At 26.4% G+C, this 14137-nt stretch overlaps 2 protein-coding genes across 3 annotated transcripts; both read right to left on the reverse strand.

Moving 5' to 3' along the window:
- Positions 1–1309: 1309 nt before the first annotated feature.
- On the reverse strand, positions 1310–3811 carry LOC113548024 (probable methyltransferase-like protein 15 homolog). Of its 2 annotated transcripts, none has more exons than XM_026948668.2 (4): positions 3723–3811; positions 3118–3188; positions 2197–3010; positions 1310–1896 (listed from the first exon to the last, which is right to left on the reverse strand). In XM_026948668.2, the coding sequence occupies exons 3-4, from the start codon at positions 2775–2777 to the stop codon at positions 1422–1424; spliced, it is 1056 nt and encodes a 351-aa protein (XP_026804469.1). In that variant the 5' UTR covers positions 2778–3010; positions 3118–3188; positions 3723–3811; the 3' UTR covers positions 1310–1421. The 2 variants fall into 2 exon arrangements, with proteins under 2 accessions (XP_026804469.1, XP_026804468.1); XM_026948667.2 differs by lacking the exon at positions 3723–3811 and adding an exon at positions 3521–3714.
- Positions 3812–9749: 5938 nt separating this feature from the next.
- On the reverse strand, positions 9750–13673 carry LOC113549376 (probable tyrosyl-DNA phosphodiesterase). The gene is made up of 9 exons (XM_026950648.1): positions 13297–13673; positions 13040–13142; positions 11309–11437; positions 11134–11229; positions 10913–11080; positions 10577–10844; positions 10402–10517; positions 10117–10330; positions 9750–10048 (listed from the first exon to the last, which is right to left on the reverse strand). Exons 1-9 carry the CDS (start codon positions 13484–13486, stop codon positions 9926–9928), a joined length of 1407 nt encoding a protein of 468 aa, XP_026806449.1. The 5' UTR covers positions 13487–13673; the 3' UTR covers positions 9750–9925.
- Between the last annotated feature and the right edge of the window lie 464 nt (positions 13674–14137).

A 14137-nucleotide genomic window follows, 5' to 3' on the forward strand; every position in this document is an offset into this window, starting at 1 on the left:
TGTTTAATATTAATAAATCTGTGACTTACCACAATTCTTATTGACTATTTAATATTAGTTTTTATGATTCAAAACAAAATACTAAAAATGCATTAAATTTTTTAATATTGCAGTTGAATAAACAAATAATTTCAGTATGGATCTATTCAAAGTAAAATTGTAGATACTAGCCTATAATAATAAATAGGTACCAAGTTCTATTTAAATTTTAAATTGTATAGTATGGAATCATAGTTTATTGCTTTATATTAAGATATGTGCATTTACTAACTGTAAATTTAGAATGGTCTTAGTGTATAAGTTGGGTCCTGACTTAGATGCTCTAAAAACCTTTAAAATATGCATTTATGCACTTATTTTGTAGAAATAAGTAAAATATATGCTAACAAATCTATAATTTAATTATTTTTAATATCTTTACGTACAATTATTTTATATCGTGATAAAATGTCAATGGTGATGTCGAATATTAAAACTTTAATCTGAAAAAGCAATAATGAATATATATTCTTTTTTTATAAATTTGGTATGTCGCTAAATGAAAATGAATACATACCAATTGCAAATTGTATTGACTGTAAATATAACTATAAATATTTTACTTAATTAATATAATCAAAATATTACATAATATGCATTTAAAAACATCCATAATATGCAAAGAAAAATCTTAAAATACATAAATATGCTCTACGTGTCAAAAAATGGCAAAATATGAAAAATAAAACTTTGTATTTCAGATCTATTACATAAAACTTGTAGCTTATCTATCTACTTTTTGGACTGTTTGAAAAAAAACTTACAATTGCATAGAAATCCAGGCCCTAGTTATAACTTATAAGCTTTTACTATATTTTTATAATCAATAATGATTGAATTATGCAGGAAAACATTTTTATGGATGTAGAATATAAAAAGTTACTTTGAGAATATTTGTTATATTTATAATCTATACAATAGTTTGAGAAATGTTAAAATAAATTAATGCAAATTAATTTTAAATCTACAAATTCAGTACTTCATTTTTTTTAATTAAAAAATATTAAATATTACTTATTTATTTCACTAAAAGCATTATTAATAAATAATTTCCTATAATTACAAACTATTATCATTATTTTCATTGAAAATTGTTTAAGGGAATATGTTTTCATTGTTTATAGTTAAGGATAATTTAAAAAAATTTTGGTATCGTTCATTTAGTTTTATGATATAATTTTTCCATTTTTTAATTTTTAATTTTAACGTGTATTAAAGGTTTTTGTTTTATTGATTTTTCATTTTACCTTGTTAGGATTATTTTAACCAATTACTTGCATGAAAATTAAATAATTATATTTTAAGAAAAATATATAAATATAATTATACATAATCTACAAAAATAAAATGACGATTCTAACAAAAACTAGATATAATAGAAACTATTTGATTCGAACAGCTGCCCTGAGACGTGCTGATCTGCTTCTAGGATTTGATTCAACCTCTTCAACACTTGGAGTTATTACATGTTTGTGGATTTGATGCCAACAAGTGTCATTTACTACACTCATAAACTCCTTATCATAGGCCTGCATTGGGTTAATATACTTCAAGGGTAGAGTGTTAGCCATGTTTTCATTGATATTACCCTGAATGTGTCGTTTTACTATGGTATCTTCTAGGGAATGAAAAGCAACTGTCACCATCACTCCACCCATTTTCAAATAATGACTTGCCAACACTATGCTATGGTTGATTTCGTTCAATTCGTTGTTGACAAATATGCGTAATGCTTGGAACACTTTAGTGGCCGGATGTGATGGCCTATGTAACATATCGCTTCTCATCTCATTGTCACAAACATTTTGAACAAGCTCACAAAAATCACGCGTAGTTTTTAATGGTTTGAATAAATACCTGAAACACAAAAATAAGTAGATAAAATATTTATTACTGATTCAGAGTAAAACATTCAAATATTTTATGTTAATGTAATTAAATGTATTAGGTAAATTAATAATGAGAATTCAAAGTATTAATATTTAATACATCCAACTAATGTATCACCTATTAATTGTTGAGCTATAATTGTATTTACAAAAAGCTAATAAAAAAAAAAAAAAAAAAAAATATCCAACTAAGTTTTAAACTTTTAAAAACATAAATTTACTATTATTAAAACTCAATTCTACTTATGATAATACTTCGGAATTTTACCTTGCTTCAATAACAGCATTTGCAATTTTTTTTGAGTGTTTTTCTTCTCCGTATACTTTAAATATTTTATACAGATCTGATTGATCAGCTTTGGCTAACACGTCTGCTGCTGTAACTGTCTGTTCTTCGGGATCCATTCGCATATCCAAAGGGCCATTCTTACTAATTGAAAAACCTCTAGAAGCTGTGTCAAATTGCATAGAAGAAGCACCAAAATCAAATAAAATACCATCAAAACTATTCATTTTGCATCCTAAATTTTTTAACAAAACTGGCAAATCACTAAATTTTCCCTTTAAAGGTACCACCCTGTTTGGATAACGTTCAGAAAGTTGTTTTGCCATGGCACATGCTGTTGGGTCTCTGTCCAAACAATAAACAACTGTTGTATCATTTTCTTGCAAAATTCTTTCTGTATGTCCCCCAGCACCGAATGTCATGTCTATGATGTTGTGGCCATTTTGTGGTGACAGATATCTAATTGCTTCTTCCAGCAGTACTGGCTTGTGGGGCCTGCTGCTGAGATGACGGACTGATTTTGTCCTTAATTTTGTTAAAAGTTGTTTTAAAAAAGCCTTCATTGTGTTTATTTAAAATCTCAAGAGATTCTTTGGATAATACAGAAGTACAATGATGAACACTGAGTCCTGATGCTGATGCTTGAATCGATCGCTTGTATTTGTTACAGTAGTAGTTGTCAGCAAGACGTTTGAGGGACTCGTACTTCTTTATGCACTTTGTGGTATCACCGCGGAAGGAATCACCAGAGCTAAAAGCTGCTCCCACTTCTTTGCGTATGTGCTCACCCAGATCTCTAAACAATAGAAAGCGAAAATAAGTTGGCATCAATCATGAAACATACATATGAGGGAATTTATGAAAAATAACAAGGAAAGATGTTAACAGTAAAGATTTAACTACCTGCCAGTCTTACTGGGATCCAATGGCCATTGTTTTAACAGTTTCAAATAGTTTTTATAAAGGTTGGCCATCTGAAATAAAAAATAATTAATGCAAATTCTATTTTTATTGTTTAATTGAAAATCTACTATCTATACAACATTTTTATACAATAAGCAAGTTTGATTAACGGTGAATAATATAAATCGAGAAATTACCCAGCATTCAGCATTAACACCCAGTACAGGTGTTAATTACTGAAAAATGTTTAAGTAAAAGGTTCCTACACCATTTTCTTTTTAGTTTTTGTTGAGAGTTAATGCAATTACGACAATAGGTGATAAATAATAATCATGAACAAAATAGATTATGATTTATGTTTCATGGATATTAAATAATATGAAATAAAACCGATTGGCGTTACCTAATATGAGACTGTGCTTGTTGTGATTCAATATGTTGGCTAAAATTTTAACTATATAGTTTCTGAAGTTTTTTATATTTCAATAAATAAACTGAACTGACTACAAAATTGTCTAATCACTTAACTTCAAACATTTCTGTATGTTGCACAACACAGTGTAAAGCACTATAATATTATATAATAATTACTATTTACTACATACTGAAGTAAACACGATCCGGTGGAAAAGTTTACGTATAAACCTTGAATGTCGCCAACGTTGATTGTGGATAACACGAATCACGAAGACGATTTAAAATAAAAACGAGATAACTCTTTTTGATAAACTAACCCTAAATATTAAACCACAGAATAAATCATTCTGTGATAATACCAGTATACCACCAATAATGCCGTCCGATAATTTGGCACTTTGCAAACTTGTTTTGAAAATGTATTTATAAAAGCCGAATTTGAATGTATATTATAGTTGCAATCTAGCACTCAATAAGTCAAATATTCAATCATCAATGGTGAAAATCGATATACAACTAATGCAACTAAATCAACCAATCCCGGAATACTAGTCCCCGGGGAAAAAAATCCCTACACTTCAATTTTTAAAAGCTAATTACAAAATTATTTATAATTAATTAATAACATAGATTTTGATAAGACAAAATAGGTATATCATTTATAAACACAATGACACAATACATATTCTATAAATTAAAATTTATGACGTGTTTATAAATAATATATTTTGTTTTATTAAAATCTGTATGTTTTTAATTAATTATAAATAATTTTGTGATTAGCTTTTAAAAAATCGAATTGTAGGGATTAAAGGGTTTTATTTTATGAAGGGGAGCCTAATCATTTTTCTTAAAAATTTTTTGTGAATAAAATAAAACATAAATAATGTATTATTCATAATTTATTAGTTTAACAAAAATTTTGTTGGGGTTTAGAGTGTTTAGACTTCAATACTCCGTAGATGATGGATCCCTTCTCTGGGTACAATCTTGGCAGGAACTGTGGAGCAGTGGAGCAAATATTTTACTCCTTATTATAGTTATTACTTATTAGGTATAACATACAAATTGGCATTGTAGTAAATTACGTGCCTCAAGTTGGCCTTACCAAGTAATCGGCAGGTATCAACCATCTGCACTCTGCGGGTATATTATTCTAGTGCTGCCGCCTGCCACTCCGATTTCAGTACTCCTCCAGTCCCCAGTATTGAAATAGGTCTTAATGTGATGAGATATTCGTATTTCGAACATGAGCTATCTGAAATTCTGACGCCATACGGCAATATATGGCATGCTACTGCCCCCCGACTGCCCACTACTCGCATGTAATGTATTAAAATTTGGTACCAACTACCAGTATTCGAAGAGGACGAATATTCAGTGTATGTTTGTGTATGCTTAAAAATTAAGAATTGTTGTCATTGTTTTCCGTGGTTATTTTTTTAGTTTTTTTTGTTTTTGTTTTACCTGTCTTATATAAATAACTACCATAAACGAAAAAGCGAAATATGCTTTTATAAAAGATTTCATAATCGTCTAGCCGGACATACTAACCCTCTATAGGCTCTAATAAAAAACTAGATCTCTATTCCAATACTTGGTAATCCCTAAAGGCCCTAAGATGCTTGAATCATAAGTGTTGTCGAGATCTGTTACACAACTATATATACTCTATTCCAAATAAGAACAGGCTTCGGCGGCCAACTTGTGGTACCAGCAGCTGGTAGGTAAGTACAAACGGATGTATAGAGTATAAAAAAAAATATCCTTAATTTAAGTCAAACCCGTATACTCTAGCCATTAAGATAATTGCGAATTTATTTTTTAAACAAATAAAAATAATAAATCAATAATTGTCAATTAATTGTTCTCATACCATATGGCATAAAATGTGGAAGTATACGGTTAATATTAAATAATAGTTAAATTTCCTTAAAATATTACACATTATATATTTTTACATGATACATCCAACTACCCATGTCGGTTAAAAACGAGTTGGCCATACACAAACTTAAAACAAACATCACAAGGTCGTTTTAATGTTTTTTATTGCCCATTGGGTACCAAAGAAATTAGTCTAATCAAGTTAATCAAGTTGGAATAATTTTATTATTTCTATAAAAATATACAATCTATATTATATAAGTATATAACACAATAAGCATATGGATTCAGAGAAAAAAAAAGATCATGAATGATTTTAATGAAAAAAGCCATCCATTAATAACACATTGACACTACTGAGATTTGAGATTGACACTAATGACACTTACAATGTAATTTACTTGTACGCCGTAAACTTAGTTATAATACCCAAAATGAGAACATTATTCAAAAAAGAACCAACATAAGTAGATAGATACCATGTGAGCTTTTATATTTTATAATAAACGTAACCTTTTATTTAATTATTTTAATGTTCGTATTCTTAGCCCCCAACACGATAAGACAGACGCTACCATTGCTACAAATGCTGCTGTCTGAACACGAAAAACAATAACATCCTAGTACCTATAGATATGGTTCAATTCAAAGGGTCGGTAATTTACTATTTAGTATATTTGACATTGCGACCACTGTCTACTGACCACCGACTGTCTTTCAAGTCTAATAATAAAAATTTAAATAATAATAGGAGTTTAAAAGATTGTTTACAAAAATTCTTTTGTAAACAATTACCTATATCATTTTTAAATGATAAACATTAAACATCGATTGTAAGTTCCAATTGGATACTGTTCATTTAATACTGTTATTTTTGTAAAATAATTATTAATAATTATTTTTATTTTCTGTTTTTTTTTGTTGTTGAGTTAGAACTTACAAGTGTCACTAGTGTCGGGTATTTTTTATCTACATATTGTGTGCTAGTCATTGCTAGGTGCTTACTCTATAATATTTTTTTGAAGGTATTTGATGAATAATGATTATTTCTAATAATTAAAATAATAAAGCAATAAAAAATAAGTAGTTATAACTTATAAATATTAATAATGTAAAAACTATATCATAATCTGTATAATATAGTCATATAAACAAAGCTTATGTTCACTACAATTATTTATCAATTTCATTGAAATTGTTTTTATATGATTGAAAAGAACAAGAACTTGTTGAATCCTCCAATACACAATTTTTTTATCATACCTCAATAATGCATGCAAGATAAATTACTTAAACGTCTTAAACTATAAATGTTCAAACAAAAAAAAAAAACATTCTTATACCTAATCAATATAATATATAATCATATTTTAATATTATTATTATACTGTTATAAGTACTTGATTTGTTTGAAAATTAATAATGATTAAATCATATTAATCATTAAAATTACTAAGAATTAAAAACACATTGCCTAAAAATATGAAATATTTAAAAGCGTGTTCATCTATTAAATATAATAACTATATTATTAAAGATAGTAACACAACAATATATTGGAGTTTTAATACTTAGAAATGTGGTGGTTACACCAAGAAGCACTACATTATCATTTATCCAATATCCTAGTGACATTTTATTACTTACACATAATAGTAAGTATAATATTCAATCTATTAATTTGTTTAAATATATTATTTTCAATTTACCTAAGTTTTAAACAAGATTTTAAATGAATTAATTATCAGATATAATTACAGGCTATTCAACAAAACTAATGGGAATTTTACAGATTATATTACCTACTGATACAATTTATTAATTGAATGAAATTAAACTATTAAAGGTAACATTCATCAAAATCTGAGTTTTTAAATATCTAAAAAGGTGTTCCTCCTTATTAGACTTTTAATTATGTATATTATACTTTTACTAAAAGATATTATTTTTATTTTATAAGCTAAATATTTTGTTTTTAATTTAAATAAAAATAATTATATAGTATATAGTATTTTTTTGTTCGTTGTGCATTTTTATGATATGCTAAATTCACTGTCATGAAAGATGTATAGGATTACAATATACTAAATACAAGAAAGTTAAATGCTTTTTTGCTTCTTGGCAGTAATCTTACTGATACTAAAGATATTTTGGATGAATAGTTGCATATTGCTACGGATGGAGTAATACTTCCATTTAAAAACAACAACAAAACTATCCTAACATACACAGATTTAAATATAAATAATAAATAAACACTAGAAAATAATATAATTTTGAAAATATAAAATAAAAATTATTTTTGAAACATTTCTTCAGCTGCAAATCTTATGTTTAATAAACATTATATTCATAATATTAAAAATCCCTATGTATTGACATATGAAAGATAAAACTTTATATGGGCATAATTTCACTTTTACAGTGCATGTTTAAGGCTACTAACAACTACTCAGGCCACATTTAAATATTTTAAGTTACATTTTTTTAAGTTACTAATGTATTCCAATTTATCACACATTTTCCCTGTATTCATTTATTTTTTGTATTAATCTATGCACTAATTATGCTAAACTGCTATTTTATGTTACAGATTAAATATAATGTAATGATGACACTTGGCCAAAAAAAAATATTACTTAAACATTTTTTTTAATGAATTAATAATACTAATCTTTAAAATGGTAATCTCGTAATAAAATTATTATATAATTTTTTTTCTAATTTACTAGTGTGTTTCAGGTATAATTATTTATTTATTTTATTAAAATCAATATGTTAGTTGCTTTACTGTTTATCTCTAGCTGTGTTTTCTGTATAGTAATAATATGTAAAATTAATACATTCTAATTTTCCTATAACTCTTTCAGTCTTCGATATACCTATATTAAATTCATTAAATTTCTTGAGAAAATGTGTCTATTATGTTGTAAGTTTTTCCCCATATTAATTTACATATTAATGTCTAATACAGTGGCAGTTTGACAGTTCCTAGTCGAATACATACATTTTTATAGATATTTATTTAATTACATATTATACTATATTATCTTAAAAAAAGTTACCTATAATATATGGTATTAATTTAATTTCAGCAAGACATTTTGCTACAGAAATAGTTATCAGAGTTAGATATGTGTGTTGAGAATAAAACTTTTCATAAATATTGGGTTTGAATAGCTCATGTATGACAGTTACATTAGGTTAGTACTTAAAACTTCTTAAATAAAACACATTTGATACATAATGCTATCAATTTTTAGGTTTTAAATCATGCCAAATTACATATGTACCTATAACCATCAAAACAAAATGTAATTTTAATTCATTTGAAAATGGTGAAAAATCTAAGTATTTAAAAATATCATCTTAAGAATTTCAAAACTCAGAATTTGATTATATTATGCATCATTTAAACATAAGAATGGGGAAGCATGATTAAAAATCAACCTACAATAATTACTTTACAATAAATAACAGCAATTTATTATCTAAATATTGATAAAAATGTTAACTGGTTAAGTATTTACTATTTAAACTGTGATTAAATAAACTATTTATTCATGACTTACACTATATAGTTAAATTTTGTTTAATTTATACTGTTGGGTACTTACATAGTTATTAATTAATTTATAAGTCGCTTGTTTTATAAAAAAAACATAACTAATATAGACCATTTTCCACCTAGAATAAATTAGGAGTAAGTAATATAATAATAATCAATAATATATTGATATATAACTATATATTTGCCCTCCTAATACATTTTTAAGTTATGTTCATGATAACTAATATAAATTACACAAAAATTTAACAGTTGATTAATCAAAGTACAATATAACAGGCTTCAATCCAAACTTCAACACCATTTTTATCAACTATCTTCCATCTATCATCATGTACTCTCCCTGACAACCTACCATGCCACCTCAAGAGGCATTGGTACAGTGACTTGTTACAGTAATATTATGTTGATAATTCAATCAAAGGGTTCCATGGCTTTTCTCCTAATGTGCTTCATGTTTTATTTTTAATTATAATGTATAGGTATTGCTTTTACTTATTGTATAAATAAATACAGATTGTAAATTTTCTGAATAAAAAGAAAAACTTAAAAGTAAAAAATACACTGTATAATGAGTGGCACTGCATTACAATATTGTGATTATATTAATAAAATAATTATATCTAAACTTTAAACACAAAATATAATAAATTATAATTTTAATATGTTTTACATATTTAAAAATTAATTACACCATATTTGGGAATTGTTGTATTTTTAAATTATACACAATTAAATAAAAATATCTATAAATAATAATTTTTTATTGAAAAACTATTCTATGGTGAATACAAAATTAAGAATATTAAAACTATTAATTTAATATTACAAGGTACATAAAAAAATTAAATAAAAAATGAGTAGGTATATTCGTTTGTAAAAGTATTCATTATTTCATTAAATAAAAGTGTAAAAATCAATTTATTATATACCTATTTATACAGTCCAAGGCTGGTCAGTATCCGAGTATTGAGCTAATGGCAAGTCGAAAGGTAAACAGAAATATTCTCGTGATCTATTTGGTTTGGTTTCATCTATACAAAATGTATCTGTTCCAGTCTGCAAAAATAAGATAAATAACATTTAGAAGAATAAAACATTTCAAAGATTAAAAAATATATAACTACCACAAAGTTTGGCAAGAACAAAACTCCAGCTTCTTGTGCCATTATGTAGTTACTCTCATCTTTTGACTTAAGTTTTCTGCCCCAAGCAGCTTTTGATAAATTAGCGCTAGTCAATAAAAACCAAGACATTTTTGTACAACATGATGAAATTCTGCAATAGGTTTTTAAATGAGGCATGGCCTTTGATCGCTTTCGAAAACAGGACTCCCATGAGCTGAAAAACAATGTATCAACATTGAGACTATGTGTAAGAAAAAATTGTTTAAAAAATTATAAAATATTTACCACATATATTTTTTAAGCCACAATTGTTTGGTGTGTACCTTCTTATTGTAGGGTAAACAGGCACCATCTAAAGGTCCATTCCAACTATTCAAAACATTTTTCTCAGTTGGGTAAATCTATAAAGTACAATTCATTATTTAGGTTAAATACCTACTAAATTCATTGTTTATCTAACCAAGTTGAAGGGAATAGGAATAGATTTATTGTCTATTTCTGTAGTATCACAATAGGTAGAAGCTGATAGGCTTTTGATAAACTCTGATTTCAACCATTCGTTTTCTGTGGGACCCAAAGACCCCAAAGAGGAACATTGAGCTATTATAGGCCAATCTGATGGTTCACGTTCTGGTAGATGAGCATGTTTTTTCAAAATACTTTGTAAATATAAATGACCCCACAGCTGATCTTTGTGCTTGCCTGGAACACTAGGTATGAAAAACACACTGCACAACAAAAAGTTTTTAATATTTATTGTTTGTAATTTTAGTTTTTAATATATTCTAGTTCTTACTTTGCTTTACTGAAATCAACTTTTTCAACTTTTTCTATCCATTGACTTAATAATTGTTCATCAAAAGATTTTAAATATCGTAAAATATCTGTTTTAAAATTAGTTTTTGAATTACCATCTGACTTATTATCTTCCCTTTTTAATGGAAATGATGGGCTAACCCAAATCCTAGAATTTACAATGATTTAATAAAAAACAAAAACAACAATAATTTTTCTTACAGTTGAGTGAATTTGGTCCAATCATCTTCACATAAATTGGCAGTCATAACTACAACTCGTAAACTACCATCAGAATAAGCAAACAATGATACCTTACTAAAATTTACAATACAATAAAATTTATTATTGTAAGTGTTCAATGTTTATAAATTTATATTTACAGAATAATACTGACCTATGCTGATGACCAAAAGCATTTTTATTAAGTATTTTTTTATGTTTAATATTTGGTATTTTCTTTTTTGAATCTAATTCGTTTAAATCTTCATCACAATGCTCATATAAAAGTGTAATTTTTGTCCCCCTAAAAAAAATATAATAATGTAAAATTGCTTAAAAAATAAATATTACCATAAATTAAAATTACATTGTACAAATATATCTTATTTTAAGTATTATGAATATAAAATTATTCCTTAAATGTTTAAGTAGAGTTTGGTACAATATTTTAAGATTTAAACTCTGAAATATAGGTTATAAGTGACCTATAATTAAATATGTAATATATTGATAAGATTAAAAAATGGTTAGCACAAGATAATACGTTGTTTTATGGAACATTTTATTTGTATACATATGCGTATTTTAAATTGTGTAGTACCTATATAATTTCCGATTTAACATGAGCAGGGATGTACACAGAGGAGTGTTTTGGGCGTTCAAACACCCTCCCTCCAAAATACTTGGGTTTTTACATGGTTATTTACTTATTCAATTTTAATCTTAATTCTTTTATATTAATGTTTGTATTTAAAAAAAGTATTTTAAGTATACCTAATTTTCATAAATTTTTTTTGTATATTTATTAAAAAAAGTTCTACTTTTCAATAACTGATTTTCAAAAACACCCTCAAAACTTTTTTCTGCGTACACCCCTGATACATGAGGGTATAACCTTTTAGCACAAATGTCAATCAACATTATCATTAAATACATAATATATATTTAATTACTCATTAACAGATTGAATTAACATAAAATTTTGTTATTTTAAACAATATGATTTAATAACACTAAAAATAAAAATAATGTAGGTATAAACATTTTTTTTATTATTTTTATCTAACTTCTTATATTAAAAATGTAAAAGAAATTTGTATATATGTAGTAATTAATAATTAATAGGTACATGAATAAATTAATAAAATAATATAAAATTAATTTGTGTAAAGAAATGATTAAATACAATAAACAACAGTAATTTTTAAAATTTATAATCTAATCTCACGTTTTTTTTTCTTCTATTTTTCATTCAAAATACAAATTAATCAAATTTGTAGAATATCATTAAAAATCTTAAATGCTAAAATATACAAAAATAAATAATTTCCATTTTTAGTTTTGAATTCTTGATGCATAAAACTAATTTAAAACTTACTTTTTATATTTATCTGTTTTTTTATAATGATTAATGCTATTATACAAAATCGTGCTGAATAATTTTCAGACCTAAGAAAAACTACCATTTGATATTTTGATCACACGTAACCCAGCATTTTTCATCACACTTTTTTTTTTACTTTAAAGTACAAAATTATTATTTAAATCTTTTTACCGCACTAAATCCATTGTCTGGTACCTACCTTTTTTGATCTTGAGATAATTGCCTATTTGCCTTCAAAAAGCCAACTTTAGCCTACCACTACTTATTATATCTGAGCCTTAGTTACTTTATAGTTTTTTCTAGTTATATTACCAAAACAGAAAATTAATATTTTCTAATTTTTTTGGTAAGGATTTTAAGTAGGATTAAGTTATTATAAACTTGTAGATTTAAATTAGTCTAATTACGAAATAAATTTGGTAAAACTTAAAAACTTGAGAAAGTGCTGTTAGTGTATAAAAAAATAATGAATTAAGTTAGTGTACATAAATTGTTTATAATTAATATTTATTATCATATTACTTTTGATTAGTTATGATGTATTGAGCAAGAAGCCACCCGAGCTCGACCATGAAGTTTATATGAAGTGATTCGGTCAAAGTACCGAGACTAAAGTCCATAAGTTCTAAAACAAATAATAATAAATATTATACATTTGATTTTTTTGTGTTTTTCAGCTAAAATCACAGCATTGTTAACACCTTAAACTGTATTAACGGATAATGCGGTATCTGTAATAAATGCCGTCTTCTGAAATATATAGTATACTGTAAACACACCTGCAAACGACAGTGTTGAATTTTCAATGTGTGTTGCTGGATCGCATTCTATCGGAGACATAAATAATCTGTAAGGCTTATTCGTCTCCAATTTCAAGTCAACCGCTGCTTTCGTATATTTCCACACTGCATCGGTATACGAATCCGGACCCGGGGCCTTTCGCTTCAAAGACTCAGATCCAGACGCCATTTTTTGTGGGACGAGCTTGAATTTAAACGGATACGAAAATTTAACCACAGAAGTCAAAAACCGTGGAACTATTGTAATGTCGAATTTAAAAAAGTTTTCAAACAGCCGAAAGAGCCACGAGTATCAAAACGACGAATCACAAGATAACAGACGGGTATAGAATTACAACAGGACCTGAGCATATGGTTTATCTGCTATACAGCCATATAGCCTATAATAATATATATATATATATATATATATATTATTCCTACTGAAATATAAATGTATGATACCGGCACTGCAAATCGCTTATGAACCGGTGCACCATGACAACCACAACGGTTGTTCACGGATATAGATAATAAACTATATCTAATATCAGATGCCGTGGACCCGTTGTGCCGGTTCGTTCTGTCGTCCTGATGAACGATAAACGGTATACTCACAGAATAACGGAATTATTATTATTCTGTCTTCAGCTGTGGTATAATTAATACGTCAGATATAAATATATAATATTATGATTATATTAATATATCTGTATATCTGTGTTATATTCTGTAGTTTAGTACTCACGTAATCAGTGGCGTATATAGAAATTAATTTCAGGGGGATTAAAAAAAAATGTCCATTCTTAAATTCCAATTAATTATACAATCAAAATCAATG

The sequence above is a fragment of the Rhopalosiphum maidis genome, chromosome 4 (assembly GCF_003676215.2).
Source record: "Rhopalosiphum maidis isolate BTI-1 chromosome 4, ASM367621v3, whole genome shotgun sequence".
Lineage (NCBI taxonomy): Eukaryota > Metazoa > Arthropoda > Insecta > Hemiptera > Aphididae > Rhopalosiphum > Rhopalosiphum maidis.

Bases quoted from the DNA above. Each gene is read 5' to 3' on its own strand.
- LOC113548024 (XM_026948668.2), bottom strand. From the start codon at position 2,777: ATGAAGGCTTTTTTAAAACAACTTTTAACAAAATTAAGGACAAAATCA. The intron at 1,897-2,196 runs GTAAAATTCCGA...TTTGTGTTTCAG, and splicing joins AATGCTGTTATTGAAGCAAG to GTATTTATTCAAACCATTAA.
- LOC113549376 (XM_026950648.1), bottom strand. From the start codon at position 13,486: ATGGCGTCTGGATCTGAGTCTTTGAAGCGAAAGGCCCCGGGTCCGGAT. The intron at 11,438-13,039 runs GTAATATGATAA...TATTTTTTTTAG, and splicing joins TACATCATAACTAATCAAAA to GGGGACAAAAATTACACTTT. The intron at 10,331-10,401 runs GTAAATATTTTA...ATTGTTTTTCAG, and splicing joins TGGCTTAAAAAATATATGTG to CTCATGGGAGTCCTGTTTTC.